The 21,314-nt window shown below is 40.0% G+C and overlaps 2 protein-coding genes across 2 annotated transcripts in view; one reads left to right on the top strand and one right to left on the bottom strand.

Moving 5' to 3' along the window:
- Window positions 1-236: 236 nt before the first annotated feature.
- Window positions 237-2,763, bottom strand: LOC137915480 (ribosome maturation protein SBDS-like). Its single transcript, XM_068758736.1, has 5 exons — window positions 2,564-2,763; window positions 2,315-2,444; window positions 2,028-2,228; window positions 1,522-1,686; window positions 237-1,193 (listed from the first exon to the last, which is right to left on the bottom strand). The coding sequence occupies exons 1-5, from the start codon at window positions 2,689-2,691 to the stop codon at window positions 1,068-1,070; spliced, it is 750 nt and encodes a 249-aa protein (XP_068614837.1). The 5' UTR covers window positions 2,692-2,763; the 3' UTR covers window positions 237-1,067.
- A 546-nt stretch (window positions 2,764-3,309) lies between these two features.
- LOC137915482 (S-adenosyl-L-methionine-dependent tRNA 4-demethylwyosine synthase TYW1-like) overlaps window positions 3,310-21,314 on the top strand; it is a 31,171-nt gene continuing 13,166 nt past the window's right edge. Inside the window, exons 1-13 of the mRNA XM_068758738.1 lie at window positions 3,310-3,373; window positions 3,556-3,683; window positions 4,607-4,729; window positions 4,896-4,997; window positions 6,142-6,336; window positions 6,549-6,824; window positions 8,108-8,227; window positions 11,458-11,590; window positions 14,420-14,472; window positions 14,555-14,673; window positions 16,023-16,132; window positions 17,914-18,091; window positions 18,523-18,658. Of these exons, the coding sequence (XP_068614839.1) occupies window positions 3,310-3,373; window positions 3,556-3,683; window positions 4,607-4,729; window positions 4,896-4,997; window positions 6,142-6,336; window positions 6,549-6,824; window positions 8,108-8,227; window positions 11,458-11,590; window positions 14,420-14,472; window positions 14,555-14,673; window positions 16,023-16,132; window positions 17,914-18,091; window positions 18,523-18,658 (1,737 nt within the window). The remainder of the gene's footprint in view (window positions 3,374-3,555; window positions 3,684-4,606; window positions 4,730-4,895; window positions 4,998-6,141; window positions 6,337-6,548; window positions 6,825-8,107; window positions 8,228-11,457; window positions 11,591-14,419; window positions 14,473-14,554; window positions 14,674-16,022; window positions 16,133-17,913; window positions 18,092-18,522; window positions 18,659-21,314) is intronic.

Consider the following 21,314-nt stretch of genomic DNA (forward strand, 5'->3'; position numbering starts at 1 on the left):
GTGTTTGCAAACTATTCAAAGATGATAAAATGTTAAATTGAACAATTTTGACTTCTGTAGCTGTCAAGTTATATCTCATGACAGATTAATTATCGTATTCATGTTTTTTGTTTACATTCCAGTTTCAATGTCTGATTGGTAAGAATAAAAGGTTCTTTGCTCATAGAAAGGCTGTACTGTTGGGAATTATTTTCTATCAACTCAAGAAGAGATGGCACACGACTTAATCTGTGGGATCTTTATTGATATCAGTTCAATGCAGATTCTACAGTCACTCCATTCGGACAGAGACAGCATTCATGTCAGTCACATAAAAGCCCCTCAGTCCAAACTCCCAGCATGCCCCATGGCGAGTCCCCCCACAGCCTGAGTGCTATCCAGATGGTTCCCCTCCTCTTCTCCCCTGTGGTAAACTGGTCAAGCTCTTTAGTAGGTCTAATCATTTCCTTAGGGAGAGGATGACTCTTCTCCAGGTGATGAAGATGGAGGGAGCTCATAGATCACAAGTAGCCAGAGGATTCTTCACAGAATCATGGCATTTTAAAATGCAAGGGTAGTAATGTTCTATCCACATCCTCTAGCAAACTGTCTGCCCCCTTAAACATGCTTTTATCTAACGCTCCGTGGGTATTGTCAAACATACCGGTAAGTAAAATAAAAAACACACTGTTGGGCAAATGACATTACCGATATTTATAAATGGGATACTGAGAATGATTGCATGGCACACAACTTTGACAGGGGAGAAGAAAAAAAAAACAATGCCAAAAAAGGTTGGTTAATGGTCCTGAGACGCTGAAGAAAAAGATCCTCAAAGGGATAGAGAACACAGCCTAGAATGAATGAGTGCAAATGAAGGTTAGATATGAAAGCTCAAAGGTGATTGTAAAATATACTCCACCAATCATGCAAATGTGGCAAACAATAATATTCCAATTAAATAAGTAAAACCAGAAATTAGTACATATTTCTTCAGGGATACAGCCTCTCCAGTCAGTTTACAGTTTGCGGGCTTCAGTGAAGTATGTTATTGTGGATAAGGTACAGAGTCTTAAATAGTTGGTTTATTATAATTTCATATCTCCCTCTTCAACATCCTTCAGACTCAGAACATCCAGAGAACCCCGGCCTTTAGTCTCGCAGCGGATCAGCTCATCAATCTGCCTGAAGTAGCCAGGATCAACCAGACACACCTGAAGAGGAGGAATGATGAACAGCAGAAAAAGGGAGTCATTTAATACAGAGAGAAGAGGGGGAGAAAAAAGCAGAAGGCTTTTCCTCTGCCTTCTACTTTGTACTTTGTAAATTGTGCATCTGCCACTCCTGATCTCTGTTTCCACAGAATTAAAAACATTTTACAATTACAATCGGAGACAAAAGTAAAGACCTTAGATTTGAATCTACATTCGGCTGAGGTGTCGTGAGCAAATACGATTGCTCGTCATGACACATACATAGCTCAATATGTGTAGAGATTAGATCACCCTCACAAACGCTATACTTTTAAAATACTTTCTTCACCATTTCTAGCATCTCATCAAAGTCTTCATTCTCCACAATCTCCAGAAATGGTTTCAGTTTCTCCTTCACCCTCTTGGCATCCTTGCCTGGCAAGACCAATCGCAGCCTCATGTGGGCTCTCTGGATCTCAATGGTGTCCTTCAGCTGGCGGATCACATCCAGAGCCTGCAAACCAACGTGACATATCCGTTCCCAAGATCAACTAACTTGCAAACATAGCAGAAAAGGATAGTTTACCCAAAGTCAAAAATATATTTGACATCATTTTTCTGCGCTTTTCACCAAACTGAAAGAAACGTGCATTTCTTGATAAGCAAGATGCTATAGCTACGTGAACTAGCTAACCAAGTTACAGTTCAGCCATTAATGCCATTAATGTTTACATCACAAACTACCGCACTAAAAGCATGATCCCGTATCCACAAGTAGACGCACATTTTGCTCTTTACAGTGATTTGGTAGTTTAGTGTACATGTTTTACCATATTTGCTTATTTGTGTCCTCACCTGCATTTTAGTGTTCTTACTGGCCTTGACAGAGTAGTGGATGTCCCTCATTGACCGCTCAATGAGACTGACTGTATACGGCCTCTTGGTGCTCGGGTTGACACACTTCTCAGCCACAATTGTTGCAATATCCCTGAACATTGTCTCCAGCTGAGACTGTCTTTCTTTGTCTGATACTTGGAGCTCTCCTTTGGCGAGGATCTGCGAGAAAGAAAGCAGTAGACAAAAGCCGGTCAAAAATAAATAATCCACAGGCCTTTGAATGCGGACAGGGAAATGTTTCCTACCTGTTTACAGATTTCTGTTTGATCATCTGTTTCAAATGCCTTGGTCAAGTCTTCCTTCTTCGCCGCCTGGCCTTTGGACACATTAACGAAGACCGAGTGCGTCTGTAAAACCTCATCCAGGTCTTTCTCACTGGAGGAGAACACAATGTTTGGACATTCAATCAAATAATAAAAAATATGTGTTCAAAAATCTGCAAAGTAAAGCCAGTTAAACAGTTTGTATGTTGACATTTAGCTAGCATTACTCACGCTCCTGATCTCCAGCTCATGACTTTATTCTTGTAACAGGCGATTTCAAACCTCTTCCCTCCTCTCTTCGTCCGCACCACGGCCACATTTGTCAACCGTATTTGATTTGTTGGTGTAAATATAGACATTGCTAAGTTTTAAACGACAGACTGCGCTGTACCGTCGCGGTAAAGAAAAACAACGTCCCACATTTGAGGTCTCCGTGCGTCTCTCAAGGATGTCCGCTGTAAACGTCGATGTTGAACAACAAGTTCCGGGGGTTTTCAGATGTTTAAATAGATTGGTGACTTATTATCTTTATTTTTAAACAATCTGAATAATTGAATGCATTACATTCAGTCAGATACTATTATTATTCATGCGGATGCTATTATTAGAATAGTATCTTACGTTTCTGAGAAGGCTGATGAAACAAATTTAAGGTAGAGACGAAAGGTGAAGGAATTCAATATATTATTTAAAAATAGCTAAATGTGTTATTAATATAAGAACTGCATGCACAATTATATTAGCAAAAAAGAAAAAAAATCATCTGCACAAAATATATATTTTCTGAGGAAAAGAAGATAAATCGGCCACTTTATGTGCTTTTTGCTTTGAACACAACGTCAGCATTTCCGGCATTACGTCAACACTCCGAATAACTACACTTCCCAGCATGCTAATCGGCCAAACAGCGATCGGCATATACTGTATCAAGTTACTGCAGATGACGGTAATATAAGTCGACGTTATCGTTCGAGAAAATGTTCAGCGTCTTTATAATTACTTTACTTTGCACATACAGCGAATCTACATCGGATACTAAAGGTAACCTTTGAACGGATACTGGAACTACATTGTATTTTAGTTAATGTTAGTGATAGCATGCTAGTCGCTCGCTCAGCAGCAGACCAAATCTCAATTTGTTGTTTCTTTCTGCAGCTTGTTTGCATTCATAGAGAAGTCAGTTAATATTTCATGCATTTAATTTATTCATTTTCTCTCTTCAGTCTTGCAGAGTGGGCACAGTCCAAGAGAGAACCACCTCACGTTCATATGGCACAACAGGCTGTACCTGTATTCGGCTGCTGCACTTGTCTTCGGAGTTTGGTTCTTTGTGAAGTTGCATCTTAAAAAGGTGAAATTGGCGTCATCCCACCGCCCTGTATGAGAGGGGCGTAGATGCACAATGCTCTTTGTATTTCTGACTTGTGCTATTTCGTGTTTTAAGTACTGATTTCCTGCTTTTGTGTCCTGCTGAAGATCTGTGTTCAAGCACGAAAACTAAACTACAGAAAACCACACCGCTTGTCATTTAGGCCGAGTCTCATGTGGCACAGGACTTCAGGCGGCATTCTTCAGATGCCATCAAATACTACATACTGTACAGAGATATACTGTATACGTATACATATATGGTACCTCGGGATTCTCCTCTTCCGGGAGAATCCCGAGGTGTTCCCAGGTCTTCCCTGAGGCCTCCGTCAGTTCCTTAAATGGTGAAATACTCAGTCTATTAGTTGAGCTGTTTGTCCTCACGACTCTTATTAAGGAGTCCTACACTAATATTACACATTTTGTTTATTATAGATGGAGTTTAAAACGCTGTATAAATGACTTGATTTCTGCACATGAAAAGCAGTGCGGTGCCTGCCTGCTGTCATGTATCAGAATATTCCATCTTTAGCATAAATGTTGAGTTGCTTTTTGCTATACAATAAAGTTCCTCTTATTCAGCTTACCGGTACTTAGAGGAAAGCTTAGTTGCAAAATATGAACTTCATAAAACTTTAATGAAAGTGATGCACATTGCAGTTTTTGCCGTGCATACATGTAAAATGAAGCAAAGTTTTTAAATGGTAATTTACGATTCCACAAAATCTCCAACAATATTTTTTGTACTTGATAAATACTTTACCACATCTCGTCCTGTGGTACAAACTTCTCTGCTGCTGCAGCAAGTCTGGAAGAACGGAACAAACGAGACAAATACTCCCGCATTTTAGTGGTATCTGAGGATGAATATTTCTCCATACATGAAGTGTTTCCTTCTGCTTTTAGAAAAGCTTGTCCAAAGATGTCAGCTCTCTGGTCTACAAAGCTGCAGACAACAACGACAGAGATGCAGTAGTTCACGTGTCAGGAGTTAAAATATTCTATGGCTCTCAAACTGGAACAGCAAAGGTACAGATTGCCTCACTTATACCCACCTATGTAATCCTATGATGTTAAACAACGAACTGATGCCATAATAATACAATAAACCTTTCAGCAGTACATGCCAACAGAAATATACAGCAGGTCCCACCGACCCTTTATCACATGTCTTAACCCAGACTTATTTGTTCAGGGCTTTGCAAAAGAATTGTCAGAGGAAGTGGAGACTTTGGGGATAGCAGCGGAGGTGATTGACATGAAAGACTACGATCCCGATGATCGGCTTGCTGATGAGGTAAGGCTTGTAGAGGTAAGCGTGTCGATTCAGAATCACATGGCCCTCTGTTTGAGTACAACAGAACGTGCCCTTAAATAAGAACTTAATCCACTGCCTCGTGCAGAGAAGCGCTTCAGTATGTATCCCTCAAATTTTACATCGTCTACATATAAGTAGTGCCTTAAGCCGTGGGCCTTCACATGATTTTATTATGTTTGCATAACGATAATAAAGTATCTTGAATCTTGAATATAAGGAAGTATTTAGAGTGTCTGTCATGTTGACAGTATAAACATGCTATACAGACTATACTAAGTCCTTCTCAGGCATTTATAAATAATATCTAGAATTTAATCACCTAAGTCCTAAGACCAAGTATTGTGTGCTTACATGCAAGGTGTGATTAAATCAGGACTAATCAAAGTAAAATGAATCATAACTGAGTTCTTATTTATAAAAAAAGCTTAACGTTTTGTCATTTTAGGGCTCAACTGTTGTTTTGTTTTACTTTGCTATTCTTGAAATGGTTTTCAAAAAAGACCAAATCCTGCTTCAAGCAAAGAAAGAAGAATTATTTTCAAGAATTACTGTACTTTTGTCAGTCTTCCCTCGGGTGTTGTGAGCAAGATCTCTGTGAATGTAGAGCGATGAAGAGGATTAGTCTGCTCGTATGCAGGAGGAGAGACTGTCTAGTTCCTCCAGTAGGACAGAGAAGGGGTTTCCAAAAAATCTCCACAGATAACGATGATGTTATACGGTGGTTGACTAATGAAGCTGAATCAGGGAAAACAATCATTCTTGCTTTCTCATTCGTTGAAGACACGCCGAAAAGGTTACAGGTATATGCATCATATGCAGATGTGGTGATTAGGAAGCAGGAATAAAACAGGAATGTCTGCCATGAGTCGCCACAAAGCCAGTGACAAATAGGCAATTCATGTTCTAAAGAAAAAGCTATAGCAATGAAATCATACAACGTAAAACATGCATATTGTACTTTGGTCGTGATGCTTTTTGATCCGACAGATCTTCTCTGTGGCTTTAAGAAATATATTTTTATTTAATTATGCTCCCAAAGTCCCAGTAATTGATGTCTCGGACCAAGAAGCTCATATTTCCAAATGTATCCCCTAATATTTATCATGTCTATCGCTCCTTTCAGTGCGCCATCAGGTCAGTGTGTGTGTTCCTCGTGGCCAGCTACACTGATGGGCAGCCCACAGAGAACGCTGAATGGTTCTGTAAGTGGTTGGAGGAGGCATCCACTGACTTCAGATATGGGAAGACCTACCTCAGAGGCCTCAGATATGCAGTCTTTGGCCTCGGTAACTCTGTCTATACTGGCCACTACAACACAGTAAGGAATGGTTCCACGTTATGAATAATAATAAGCAGTTATTCATGCTACAATGGTTATAGCTCTAACTCAGTAGTGGAAAGAAATTCCCAGATCTAACCTTGATTTAGCGTGCAGATCGGTGAGCATGAAGTAACAACAAACAGTCCCAAGGAACAGACGGATTTTGTTTTTAAAGCTCATCTAATCTATTTCTCTGTTTTCCTTTTGAGGTGGGTAAAAACGTAGACAAGTGGCTTTGGATGCTGAGCGGCATGAGAATCATGACCAGAGGAGAAGGCGACTGCAATGTGGTGAAGAGCCATAATGGCAGCATCCAGGCAGACTTCCAGGCCTGGAAGGTCAAGTTCCTGATACGCCTTCAGGCTCTGGCCAAGGATGAGCAGAACAACTGCACTGGGATCTGTAAGTCGGAAGGATCCTGTAAGAACAAGAGGAAAGACGGGGTGGAGGAGGAGGAGAGAGATCTGCAGAATAACAACGCTGAGGTAAATGCAGCAAAGCATGCCGCTGATCCTGATGTGCGTAGCTCACAGTTCTAGAAAGCTTTATGTAGCTAATAAGTAGCTGACAGGCTTAATGAACTATTTAATACAACCTCTGAATGGAAGAGGAAAAGACCTCCAGACCGGCAGACCTCCGCCGAGCAGCTCGTTCCCCTCCTAACTGGATCTACACCGTCCACATGGTGATCTGGATCATCATCAAAAGGTTCTAAATTGTTCTTGGTATCTTTATACACCAACCATGAAAAGTAAAAGTGAATCACAGTTAACAGATTTTTTAATTTGTAAATGGAGATTTCAACGTTAAAATGTAATATTTTGTCCTGACTCCGTTCTGGAGCTGATCCAGATTAAATTTGGTCCCCACCCTACATGACTGTGTCAAATTCCATAAACATCAGTCAATAATCAGCCGAGATATTGAGGAACAAATTGTGAAGATCCATTGACTGCAATGTTACCAAAAATGTCAAACTCTTCTGGATCATCACCAAAATTCAATCATCTGTCCCTGGTAAGATTCCCAATTTCATCAAGATCCGTCCAGAACGTTTTGAGTTATTTTGCTAACAGACGGACGGACAGACAAACATTATTGCCTCCGCCGATGTAGCGCTGATCAGAATCAGAATCAGAATCAGAAGTGGTTTATTGCCATTGTCAGTGAGGGTTCACAGACTAGGAATGTTTCTCGGTGAAGTCGTGCTACATCTAACATTAATGACAAAATACAAAGACCATACAAGTACAGACACATCAGCAGCAGCCGGAGTGGTTACACAGATGTGTACTAGCAGCAATAAACTGGCGTCATCACGCAGTGCAAATGGAACAGTGCAAGTTGTATTCAGGAGTCCGGGACAGAATAGTGATAGTGTCTGTGAACATTACAAGGGAGCTGGATTTAATAATGACATCATTCAACAACTTGATTAAAATCTGATAAGGGCCCTGAGACAGGAGTCAGCTGATCATCCTCACTATTTTCAATGGTAAACAACTCACGTCAGGAATGTTACGCAAAGAATACATGAAATTTGTCATTTCTGTCAGTCATGTCAAAATAGCTGTCATGGGCTATAAAGCAGAAACGCATTGGTTGTCATGGTAGCGGGCACTACAGAGCCAGATCTGGTTGAGATTTCCTCCCTTCTGCGTGCGCGCAGCAGAGGTAACACCGAGAGCAGAAGTGTGGCGAGGGTTACTGTGGTTTTACTCCCCGTTGTATCCCAATGCAGTTTATTTTTTATGTTTTCCTGATTCAGGAGGATCTGATGGAGTCCAGCAGTGACGGAGAGTCTGAGCTGCAAGATGAGAAAAACTCGGGCTCAGTGTTTGATGTCGAGGATCTAGGCAACATCATAAACAGTGCTAAGAAAGCAAAGGTCAGACTCTTCGCCTGCACAGTGACACCACTTTGTTATTTTTTAGCGATGATTATGTACAAAAGCAGCAGCTTTATTTTAAGGTCTAGAAGCTGGACCCATCTGGCAAAAAATATACATCACATTCGTCAAACCTGAGTGCGGTGGATGAGGAGACAAATTGTTGTCATTGAGGGATTGCTGACAGATGGGTTGAGAGACACCAGACCCTCGGAGGCGAGAAGCGGAAGCTCGTGTTAGAGCGAAGACGCCCACTTCACCGGCTTGTGAGGAGCAAGTGACTCTAGAAAAGCAGGGCAAAAAAGAGAAGGTTGAGACGTTTCAAACATTTTAGGAGGCTTTGACTCTGACTGACTTTTTTTTTTTGGCTCTGAAGAAAAAAGTGAGTTAACATGTTATCTCTTGTGCTGTTTGGACAGGTGTGGAGTAAATCTGAGTTCTCTAGGGAATAGATGACATTCGAGTTGGTTAGAAACTTTCCGGTTCGTGCCATTTGTTCTCATGGATGTATAATACTTTATGACAAAGTGGAAGTAGAGACATTGGCCGATATTTGAGGAGCTCAGGAAACTATGCATATTGAGAACATCATGTTTTTTTTCGTGTTCATGACAGAGCTGTGCATTCATTTCATTGAGGATATTGCCACTTATTTTTGGCTTGTCCAGATGAGAGCATGGATTCTGACTTCCCTGTCACCTGCTGAAAAAGTGTAATAGTGGCAACAATTAACTACATATAAGTACTGTATATCACACAGTATTTGCTGGCTGTGTGTGATGGGTATCATTCCCATTTAATATCAGGATAACATCAGGATATATTTTTACATTAACAAGCAGGGCACAATGTAATTAGCTCATGCACTAAACATTTCTGTTGCCAAGAGATGCTCAGTATTTATCCACGCTGAAAATGAGCTGTGAACAAAGAACAAAAATTCTCCTGTTGGGAGTATTCTAGCTTATTTGCAATATAAAGGTCCAGAAATTGTTATTCTCTTTTGGAACAAAGTTAATTAGATAAATATTGTTTTAGAGTAATGTAGGTTTTCTTTCATCTTAAGTCTTCAGGGAATTTACGTTTTATCCTAGAAGGAGCTGGTCGTCTGTTCATTTCTCCTCCTCCTCACTGCCATCGCAGCGTTTGAGCAGTAGATGGTGGCAGAGAGTCTCAGTAGTAACTATGAACTTCCGGTTTGACGTTTAACAACGTCACTTCACTCCATAGCTCATTAAACAGAGTTTATTACATTCTCAGTCTTTATGTAACAAAGCAATCGCTTAATGTGAAAAAGAGGTGCTGAATGATTTTAAGTAGCTTTCACTGGTCCATTTAATAAAATAAAATAAAAAACAAACAAATTAAGAGAAACTAATGCTGTTTGTGTTAGTGTGGTATAATGACAGGTTTTTACTCTACTGGAACTCACTGTAAGTTCTTTACTGCATGGGACATATATATATATACATCACAAGTACTGAAACCTGCAACATTTCATAGAGATCAGCACATTTATGTTCATTGGTTGTTAGTGAATATTGTAAGGCTCTGTTTTTAACATACCTAAAGGCAATAATTTAAAAAATCAGTATACATTACATTTAAATTATTTGGGTTATTTGTAACTCAAAAATTTCCCTGCGATGGACTGGCGGCTTGTCCGGGGTGTCCCCTGCCTCTCGCCCATTGACTGCTGGGATTGGCTCCAGCTTGGCCCGCGACCCGATAACGGAATAAGCGGTTGGGACAATGAATGTAACTCAAACTTCAAGTATCTGGTGAACATAAACAGCTTTTTGTGTGGCATGCTGTTCACCTGCAATTACAGACATAACCTGTAGCATTCTGTAAACCACATAGAATAAGGAAACACGCCACCTTAATTATAGAAAATTAGCTTTCCTGGTGTGATCCACAACATTTAGCTGCTCTTTCCAGGAGTTGCTGTCAAGAGATTTTAGCATACTTGGGGCAGAGGCTAATTACCAGTAATGTTCTCATCTGCCTTGAGCCCAATAGAGCTGCTGGATAGTTCATGTACTGAGATTACACCCTGATGTCTTGCTAAGGTAATCAGTACCCAGGCTGTGTGTCTACTCGCTTGTGTTTAAGCATGGTTTCCTCGAGATGTTCACTCTGCTAGTTTCAAAAAGAATTGGGATCCCAAGAGTGGGTGAGGTTTTCCTTTCAGAAATTGAAAATCAACTATTAGAATGTCAAAGCTGTGCAATTTTAAGTAGATTAGGCCAACGACCAGTTTTGTCACTCACTTTATATTTAAATCTGACAAATTAATAAATTACTTAATGTCCATCTGAGCTGACTGAACAACTCATTTGTTTTTTCTGCCTGTAATATAGATTTTTAGTAATCATTATCAGATTACTTTAAATCAGTATCCCATGTTGATTGAGAGCTATGTGGCCAGTGAATGAGGGATTGTGCTCGACTGTGAGCAGCACAGAAACTAGTGAATCGTCTCAGGTCTTCAGGCAAGCAAACATTCATCAAAGTTTTCTGACAGAGCATCAGTCCCTTATGAGTGCTGCTTTGCTGCGAAAATGAAATATAGACCACGGTAGACAAACCAGAGCAGCAGCAGCAGTGCAGTAAACTGGTTGAGTTGTCACTTAACATGGTTAATCTCAGAGACACCTCGTCAATCACGCCATTCTGGAAAGTAATACTCTTTCCCATGGAGCGGACCTAATCCATCCTCTGTGTCTGTAAACAACACATCTCTAAAATATTTACATTTACATACAAATGTTGTCAACTGTTATAATGCCTGAAGGAAGTTTTTCATCTCTCAGCTCATCTGGCACCCGAAAGGCCGTAAACCAAGATTTTATTTTACTGTTGGCACAACAAATAGTTTAAGTTCAGCATCTACTACTACTACTACCGGTACTACTGTACTTTTAGCTTGTCCCGTGAGGGCTCGCCACACCCTAGCACTTTTTGTTTTTACACAATGTTACCATAAACCCCTGTGTACTGTACTGCATTGACTACAGACTCTCACAGGTGAGTGGTAAGATGAGAAGAAGCACTTTGATCCTCTTTAGAAGGAAGAGTTAGAAAGAAGGCAAACACTAAGACGCCACCCAAAGTTATCTCGGTCCACCCGAATGGGAAACCCTGGCACCGTTGCTGTTCAGAAACTAGCAGGACTTCCATGGATGGTGTCATGTTTATTATTATAACTATATATTTTTCTGCCACAGAGCAAAGAGGAGGTTGGGGCAGATGGCCAGGTGCTGAAGCTGTCCAAGTTGAACGGTTTCAAGAAGTCTGAAGATGAGGGGCAAAGACGAGAGATGATCACCCCTGCCCTGAGACAAGCACTGACAAAGCAAGGTGAGGGAATTTCTTCTCTGCTCATAAACATTAGAGGGTTTATGTTAAATACACGCTGGAAACACAGATGAAGAGCGCTTCAGTATCAGTGGATTGATTACTTATGCATGACCACCACCAAATAAATAGCTGCTGTGTGCCACTGGGTAATATCTTTACATTATCACCCAGCACTGCTTTAAATCGAGAAACAACTTTGCTGTTCATCGGCTGCCTCAGCATTTCTTTAACCTTGCTGTTTCCACAAAGGCAGCAAAGTCGGAATTCACTTTAAAGCATAAATTATAAGTCATGCCAGTTTTTTTATTCCAGCAGTAAATCTTACAAGCAGTTGCAATTTTTTTTTTTCCCGCTGAAGGTTGTCCTCCATGAAAAAAGTTGTTTATAGAAGTGTCCATTTTCGAAATTAATTTACCCATAGACCCATAGAACGATTAGAACAATACACCTTTATCTGTATCTATTGATTTAGCCTGCCAGGTGAATGCATCTGCATGATATTAAAAGCCTGTTTACAATCTTTGCAGGATGCTGTTACTATTTATATTCCATTATATATGGATGAGATAAACAATGAGATAAAATATCAGAACATTCACATACAGTAAAACAATAGTGTACTTTACACGCTTGTATTGAACGAGAGAGAGAGATTCAGTGTGTGATCGTCTACCTTCGCTGTTTCTCCCCGCCTGTTAAGTTTAATGTCTTTGTCTCAGGCGTTACCATCTCTGCTACCATCCACGAGGATGTATTTTGCCATCAACACAGTATGGACACACACCTTTATTGTTTCCTCCGTCACTGTGTTTCCTGTGGTTGAAGCAGGTTTCAGCTTTACGCCCTTGTCAAAATCTCCAATGGAATTGTGATGAAACTTGGTGAATTGATTAATCAGCAGGTTTGACTGCAAGAAGAAACACATGGAAATATACCCATCTCTGCCTAGATCGAAGGAGCAACTGTAAAAGATGTAAACAAACAAACAAAAGAAATGACTGTGGATGATCAGATATAATAATCTGTGTTCACAGGAGAGCTAGTGTGTGTGTGTGTGCGTGTGTTTGTGTTTGTGTGTAAAGCTGCTGTTTAAAGGTGAAACAGCAGTCTTTCAAGCTGATCTGAGTTACATGAGAAGTATTGTTAAGCTGGTGAATGTGTGTAGTCTAATGGCACGTAATGATGCATTGCAGTCCAATTACCCTCTGCCTCTGTCTGCCCTAAGGGTACAGTTTCCTCTCCTCCCACACAAAAACCTCACAGACTCATCCTGGCTGGTGTCGTTAAACTGTTTATTCAACATTCAGACTCTGTACAATCTAGAAATCATCCCCTTTACTGTTAAAATATATTATTGTTGTATTGGCTCTATCGACTTCATGTTTTATATCATTTAATGACAAAAACAAGGATGAAATGCTCAGGATCCCAGACACTGTTGCCTTTCAGGTTTAAAGATCCCATATTATGAAAAACTCACGTTTCCCATGTTTCTACACTATTATGGTGATTTTGGGTCCTTATCAAACCAAACCAGCTAAATAAACCATCCAGTCAATCCTTCGTAGTTTGCGTAGGTCTATAATCACCTCCTGAAGCACATCTGATCCATTCAGAACAGACCGTTTTCAATAATAAAAGAAAGACAAAAACCTTCCTTCCTACCAACTTTATGATCCTTCCAACTGGCAAATATAAAGACGTACAGTATAAACACTGGGGTGTCGAGGGGAGAGTATTGCTTACGGTTAGATCATTAAAAATAAATTTAACTGTGAGCAGCCTCCATCCTGTACTGCAGTTTCTACAGGCTAGTTGATCTGGGATTGCATACATTATTTTTATGTACTGAAGTCGGTAGTCGTGAGGTTGGAGCAGGACATCTGCGCTTCAGGTTTTTTCAGGTGGAAAAGCAATTTGATGCCAGCCTGCATGTTTGTTGCCTCAAAGACTACGACTGTGCATTCAGGCAAAAATAAATGTAATTCTGAGTTTGTGTCGTTTTTTGTGTGCATTTATAGTACAGAATAATTATTTTGTCAATGGCGAAGTGTTTCATTCAGGTGATAAAGCATTCCGCCATCTATCAGTAAACTACAACAGCCTTGAATTTGCATTTGAATCATTCTAGTACATGACATCTGTGGAAATAATGAGAGATCAAACACACTCTGACACAAATGAGAGTTTTTGAAATAGTTGTTTAAGCTATTAAAATGATTTAATAGCAACACACAAACAAAATAGTAAAATAAAAAGTGTTTCCTCCTGAATTCCACATCAGCCTCTTCTGCCAGTGCAAAGATTAACTAGAATGCCACTTTCTGCATCCTTATACGCTTGAGACTTAAGAAGTGCACCCATTTTCATTTGTGTGGAATGAAATCCCTTTATAAAAAGCATTCTCTTCTCTGATGTCCCAGAGGAGGGATGTGTTGGGGGAGGAATAAATGCAGACGGTGATGTTCAAGGACTCAACCAAACATGACCCTTTGTGCCAGAGGTATTAGGCCAGGATAATATAAAAGGATGCAGAAGCAGTCTTGTGATGAAAGTGAATTTGTTATCCACCCTCTCTTCCTCTATTTATAGCCAAAGGCTCCCATTTAAAGTACTATATATGATGAAGCAGAATATATATTAGTGCAAGTATATAATACAGTCTTCTAGCTAAAAAACAAAGAGAACTTGAACGAACATGAACTTTATGAATGTTGAGTTGGCCAAGCATGCAACCTTTCGCTGCGTTAATTACCTGCTGGATTTGACCTATATGGATCTGTGTCAAACACGTGCCTCACATGCCCATCTTTCTTTTTCTCTGAGCAGGGTACAAACTAATTGGAAGTCACTCTGGAGTAAAGCTTTGTCGATGGACCAAGGTGAGCGAATTTATTCTTCTTGATAAATTTCACATTTTTTATGAAATAGCAGGAGTCACACAAACGGCGTTTCTGTTTTTAGTCCATGTTGCGAGGGAGAGGAGGATGCTACAAGCACACCTTCTATGGTATTGAGTCCCACCGATGCATGGAGACGACCCCCAGCCTCGCCTGTGCTAATAAGTGTGTCTTCTGCTGGAGGTATGTACCTGATGACTAAAGCTGCTGCGTAGTGCAGAGCTTACACTCGTTCCAAAAAAGTCGGAACAGGGTGTTAAAGCTACATGAACACCAAACGCAGTCATTATTAAGAATTGATTTACAATTTAAAAACGAGGTTTAACCAACACTATCTTTTTCATACATGATCATGATGTTGTCATTGTTACCAATGAGCATGCTTACTCATGGGACGGTCCACAGATCCATCAGAATAGATATTGGAATCGATCTTTTGTACAAAGCTGCTTCTTGACTGTCTGAATTGAAATGAATTACATATGAGTTCTTCCTAAATCAAGACCTTTTGCAAATGTGGTTAATTCAACAAAGTGCTCTGCTCCAACAAAATATTCAGCCTTTACACAGAAGCAAAATTTTGCTCAAGTACGGAGTCATAGTAGAATTGAGATGCTGTGGGTATAATGCTAAAGTGTAGCGACCAAACTTTACAGACCAGTCAAAAAATATGGATGGCTATCAAAAAAAAAAAAAAAGAATGTATCGTTGTTTGTTTTTGGTCTTTCCTAAGTGAGTTCGGAAATGGGAGTTTATTTTTATCTATTGTTTCATTTGTGCTCCTTTTTACCAAAATGGCTGCTCTTCAGCAAAAGTTTCTTAAACGGGGGGGGGGGGATCCCTCATTCAAATCGTCCCTCACTGTATACATGATAGTGAAAACTGTTTACTTCCACAAGTTCCATTTGAAAAGGTGGCAGCATGGAGCACAGAGTGGTCACTGCTGGAATATGCCGTGATGAATTCATTCCCTGCCACCTTGGATATGCCAGGAGCTGTGGAGGGTGTTATGTGAGGGGACAGGAAGTCAGCAGTTTTAGGGCACGGATGCGTTCCTGCATCTGCCCTGTCCATCCACATCTATGCAGCTACAGTGGGAATTGGATTTGATCTCTTGCCAGAGTGGCTGGTGTGGATGTGAGGGTATTCAGACATTTGTAATGCCTCAGGGTTCGTTGTTGCACCTATACATAAGAGTCGGTGGGTATACACCAAAAAGAGGTTCTTTAACAGAAATAGGAATTAAATGTTTTTATATGATGAGAATATTCTTGGCCCACATAATGTATTTTCAGCTTATAAAAAATAATGTATTTGGTCTTGATATTTGTCGCCTTGTAAAAGATAAGTATGAAGTGAAATATGTTTTTATTTGTCAGGCCTGTCTAACCGACTAAATCTTTCTAAGTCATTTTAGAGTTCTCCAGCAGGCAGTGAATAAACAATATAGTGTCGCTCATCAATTCCACGGAGAGTTCACGATACGTCGGCTCTTATTATGTACGGGTTTATCTGTCTGCCACATTAACTAGACATCACACCAACCCAGTGGGGACAGAGTGGCGCTGGAAGATGGATCCTGCTGAAAAAATCCTTCAGGATGCCTTGGACAATCACCAGAGCATGATTCGACAGTTCAGAGGTTGGTGCTGCAGCCTCTTACACAAGCAAATAATATAAATATCAATTTCACAGTGATCAGCGACGGCGTTGACACCTTTTGCTTCTTTCTCTCTGCTATTTGTTAATTTCACCTTTACTATGTCGTCCTTGTTACAACATCACAGTCTTCATTTAAACAATACTTGACAACATGTGACTTGAAACCTCACCCAAAGAATATTGGAAGTGATTGTATGCGATGGTCTGTAACTGAAAATGCTTGGTAATTTGTTCTGCATTTGGTGACATTTAAAATCGTACACCCTAGAACCATGATATTAAGTGTTTTTCCTTTTTAAAGATATGTACAAGCCATTTTCGTGTGTGTGTGTGGTGTGTGTGTGTGTGTTTCACTGTGGCAAGCATTGTAACCTGCCTCTCGTCGTTCTAAGTCATTGCTGATCACATCTTGAAATGGAAGAAATTGCACTGATGAAAAGATATAGATGCCAAAATACTTAAAGCTCTTGAGAAATATTGCAGCCAGCATCAGTCTCAGAGAAGTCATTCATGATGTATTTTGATGTGCATCATAGAAAATGGACTTTGATGATGTGTTTATAATGGATTTATCACATAATTCAAACAAAACCCTTATTAGTTCATTTAGATAAAAAAAAAAAAAAGATTTTTAAAGTGACTGCAATCGCTGTGTTTTTGCACACAGCCAATACTTTTGCAAAGTATTTTTACAATTCTATGTATAAAGATACTACAACAAAGCCTATATTGTCCTTATCGTCACTTTCCTGCCTGTCACACCTCCATGAGGTGACTGCATTGAATAGAAAGCAAAGAGGAGTTTTCTGAACCACATTTGTCAAATTAACAGAGAAACATTCTGTAAACCAGAGGAGAATGACTTCTCATCCGTCTTCTGTGTGTCAGTGTTTAATCTAATTGAGGTGATTTCAGAGGACATTGAATTAGGCTTATATGCTTCTATTTTCATGCTACTATACTTGACAGCCCCTACCGTCCCACTTCAAACCCCCAAAAGCAGATCACTTCTGTATATCTGCACGTTAAAACTCAGACCCGTGCCATCTCTACTGCGCTATCTCAGTGTTTGTTAATTGGATTTTGATTATATCTTATTTCTGTTAACTTTTATGTTAATTTAATGCTGTGTTTTTTTTGTGATTATTTCCGCTAATGGAGAGTCCTAATTTTTTTTTTCTTCAGTATAACTATAATTAAAGAAAGCCCCTTGCTCACACACAAATTAATTTAATAGGCCAGGACATTAGTCTAATGTAAAGCAAAATTAAATGCTTGCACTTTAGTTTATACTCTGTTTCATGCTTCTCCTTTTGCCATTCCAGCTGTTACTACCAAAATCGCTGTCTTTTGTATTTTCTTGCAGTGATCCCTTAGTATTAGTCATTCATCATAACCAGGAAGGTACGGTATGTGGAACGAGTCTTTCCAGTACCCTTTAAGAGTTCTGCTCCACCCAACACTGTGAAAGTACCAATAATGCCCAGTGGACTGGAAGAGAGGGGGGCTAGCAGATATACGAAATTGGGATTGGAAAGATTTGCCAAGCACTCAACACTCCACTCCCCCTTTCTCCTCTCCTCTCCCCCCTATTTGCTATCAACATGTGTCTCCTGCAGATTATTTTATGGAGCTGATGCTATTATTGACCCACATTATTTAAAATGTTATGCCTTGATTTATGTATTGACCTGTTTTACTGCCGGGAGACACTGATTACGGTAAACGGTGGAGTCAACTTTAAAGCCTCTCCCCCACCAGGTGTCCCTGGAGTTCAACCCAAGAGGTACGAGGAGGGTTTGGCAGCCAGGCATTGTGCCCTCTCTCTGGTTGGCGAGCCCATCATGTACCCTGAAATCAACACTTTCCTTCGCCTCCTCCACTCCCGCCACATCTCCAGTTTCCTCGTCACCAATGCGCAGTTCCCACAGGAACTCAGGTTAGGACGCACACACACACACTTTGTTTATGTGCATGTTGGTATTCTGTTGCTCTCAAATTATTCATCTGTTTTAGTTTATTATGTTCCTCTGGTGGAACGTTTTCCTTTCATGTCTGAAAGTAGGAATTTCAATGCAGGGGATGTGATTATTCCCTAGTATTCCCCATTCTCTCAGTCTCCTCCAGTGCTGCTTACATGGAGATCCACACACCCTAGAAAGGGCTTTGCGGCTCTTCCTGCTCCGTTGAGTCATGCTCTTTGTCATTGTTCGGATATTGAGGGACTCTAAGTGTTATCAATTAAAAGTAATGATTTTCTTTTCCTTACGTTCAAATCTTGTCTGAATGCTTCCTTTCTTTCTTTTAAATCTGGCTCTTTTTCCCAGAGCGGTTTATTGATGCTACCTGTGTTCACTGTGCAATTTCCAGGACCTTGGTGCCAGTCACTCAGCTATATGTTAGTGTGGATGCCAGCACCAAAGACAGTCTGAAGAGGATTGACCGGCCACTTTTCAAGGACTTCTGGCAACGCTTCTTGGACAGCCTCAGGGCCCTTGGAGAAAAGGTAAGATGTCTACTGAGTTAGTTTGTTTTCCAATTAGATGGTCAGAACACGCGTCTGAACAAGAAGTGTAAGTCAGGTTGTATGAAGGAAGTTGAAAAATGCGTTTTGTCTAAACCATCTAGATCAGGGGTCGGCAACCTTTATCATGATGCGCGCCGGTTTACAATATACAAAAACCGAAAGGGCCAACACTTACTTCTTTATTAAAATCATTTGTGAAAGATCTGTTTTTAACTTCATGAAATTTTCCCTCACTAGATTACTTTAAGGGAAGAGTGAGGCAGACGGACACGCTTCTGTCAGCATGTTTGTTACATTGACAGATGAAAAGCGGCATCCTAAGAGTTAAAGAAAGAAAATTATTTTAGAAATTCTCACTGTTTGGAAGCCGATAACGGAAGCTCAGTTATAGCCATTTCTTCTCCATTGAGGATGTGATTGAGGGCTTTTAATGAAATAGTGACTTTTTAAAGGCATTACTGACAAAAGAAGTTGGTTTCCAGTTTCTCTTATTAGCTATAATTAGAACGCATCATCATTATTCCTTTGTGGCTTTTGACTATTTTTAACTTTATAATTTTGATCTTTTAATCTTTGAGGTCACAATTAAAAACCTCAGGCTTAATTTGAGAGATAACAATCCTTGATTAACAGACAAAGTGATGATATACACTTCTATTTTATTTCATTTAAGTGCATTTCCCCTCACTTCTGATAAGAACAAAGCAATCTGTGTCTAATTTTACGATTCCTAGGCTTTGGATCAACTTAATATTATAATTTTGTTTCCAGGAGAACAGTTGTGATTTAATGCAAAAGTAAACTCTTATCTCCACCTCATTAACAGAGTTGAAGGGACACATTCTCACCTCCTGAACAAATGCATCTTTTTTCAGAAGTTTCTTCAGAAACCGCAGATTTAGATGTCTCCTATATTTTGTCTTGTGCGACAGCAGCAGATTGGCAATTACCGGTAATGGTTGTGAGCAAGAATGGCTCTTCATTGATTCTGAACCTGAACCAATGTGAACCATTTTTAAAGACAAATTAGACTTTTCATGGTCGCAGTTGAGAGTGGTGGGGCGCGAAATGTTAACAGGAAATAATTGAGAAGCACTGGTATGTGGCAATATGACTGAGATGGGCAATACACAGGGCAAATATAAATATGGACGTTTATGCAGCTTCTGTTCTCCAGAATTCAATTCTTCCATGAAATTATCATTTGTTATTTAACTGTCTATCTTCTAGGTATTGCAGGGGTGCTCACACTTTTTCAGCATGCGAGCTACTTATAAAATGACCAAGTCAAAATGATCTACCACCCACTATAAAATGGAAAATATATGTTTATTTATGAATGTATTGAGAATTCTTTATATGTACAATATATGTAGGTGTACATTGCATTACTGCCTGAACCCAAACTGCACAACTCTGTAAAGGTTTTGTCATTATCTTACCCTGAGGACTGGCATTGAATGGAATTAGTCAGGGATGCATAGTCTGTACAGTAGCTGCTGATAGCCAGCCTCAAGCAGACTTCCTAATGACCATCACTCAGGGTGGAACGGTACTTGGACTTAATGATCTTCATATGGGAAAAGGCTGACTCGCATAAGTAGAGCTGAATAATGCAGGCAAGAAGGTAGCACATTTCCTCATGTTGGGGAACGTTTCCTCTGTGATTAAGTTCCAAAGCTGTCCATGAGCGCTACACTTCAGCTGAATGTTGGCGTGTAGGTGAAACAGACCTGCTTTGTCCTTTTGCCATTTGGATGAATGACGGCCACTCACTGGGCTTACTGCATATTTTATAAACGAGACATTTGGTTAACAAAATCTTGGGTCACATATTTTACATGTGGATCAAACGGATTAGAGTCATCTCAAACGTCTTGCACTTCAGTGTGACACTTTGGTTACCTAAAATAAACTAAACTCTCCCTGTCTCAGCCCTATATTTAAGTCTCCATTTCATGTGGGCCCGCTCTCCATCCTTCTGGAGTGCTTATCCCTAACCTGACCTCCCTGATGGTGCACTTGAGGATTGATTGAGTTGTGTCTCAGTGCTGTATTTGGAATGGAGGTAGCTCACTTCTGATCCTCCTCTGGCCAATTATCCTCTTCCCTACTGGGCTGACAGGGCAGAGGATTATAGATACACTTCCGGGGAGAGAAGGATAGAGGACATGGGGGGGAATACTGTCTCTCCTTGCATTTTCATTTACTTATGTCTTCATAAAAGTTTCATGCCCTCATAGTTCCCCTTCTTTCATCTCCTCTTATTATCTTTCCTGGTCTCTGTTCCTCTCTATCACTTTTTCAATGATGGCCTTTCTCTCGACATACATCAACAATGGTCTGAATCCGCATCACTGAACTGTGTGCAGGATTTTTGTAGGACTTTTATTTAACATTAATATATTTGAAAGTTTTCTTGGCTCTCACCTCAATCGAAAAACAATCTAATAGCTTATTCAAATTACACATTTATGATAATTCTTAATTAAACGGCTACAAGCAACACAAAGCCGGCCTACATGAAGATGTTGAATTCTACTGACATTTGAAATGCATTGAGAAAATACATAAATGTGTAGAGCAGTTTTGAACTACAGAGACGACATTTGTGTTGTTCTTAATTCCAAAACAT

This window comes from Brachionichthys hirsutus, unplaced genomic scaffold, assembly GCF_040956055.1.
Source record: "Brachionichthys hirsutus isolate HB-005 unplaced genomic scaffold, CSIRO-AGI_Bhir_v1 contig_1007, whole genome shotgun sequence".
In the NCBI taxonomy this organism is placed as follows: Eukaryota; Metazoa; Chordata; class Actinopteri; order Lophiiformes; family Brachionichthyidae; genus Brachionichthys; species Brachionichthys hirsutus.

Coding starts and splice junctions, on each gene's coding strand:
- LOC137915480 (XM_068758736.1), bottom strand. CDS start 2,691: ATGTCTATATTTACACCAACAAATCAAATACGGTTGACAAATGTGGCC. Junction 1,687..2,027: donor GTAAGAACACTAAAATGCAG/GTGAGGACACAA, acceptor GTTGGTTTGCAG/GCTCTGGATGTGATCCGCCA. Junction 1,194..1,521: donor TTGATGAGATGCTAGAAATG/GTGAAGAAAGTA, acceptor CCTCCTCTTCAG/GTGTGTCTGGTTGATCCTGG.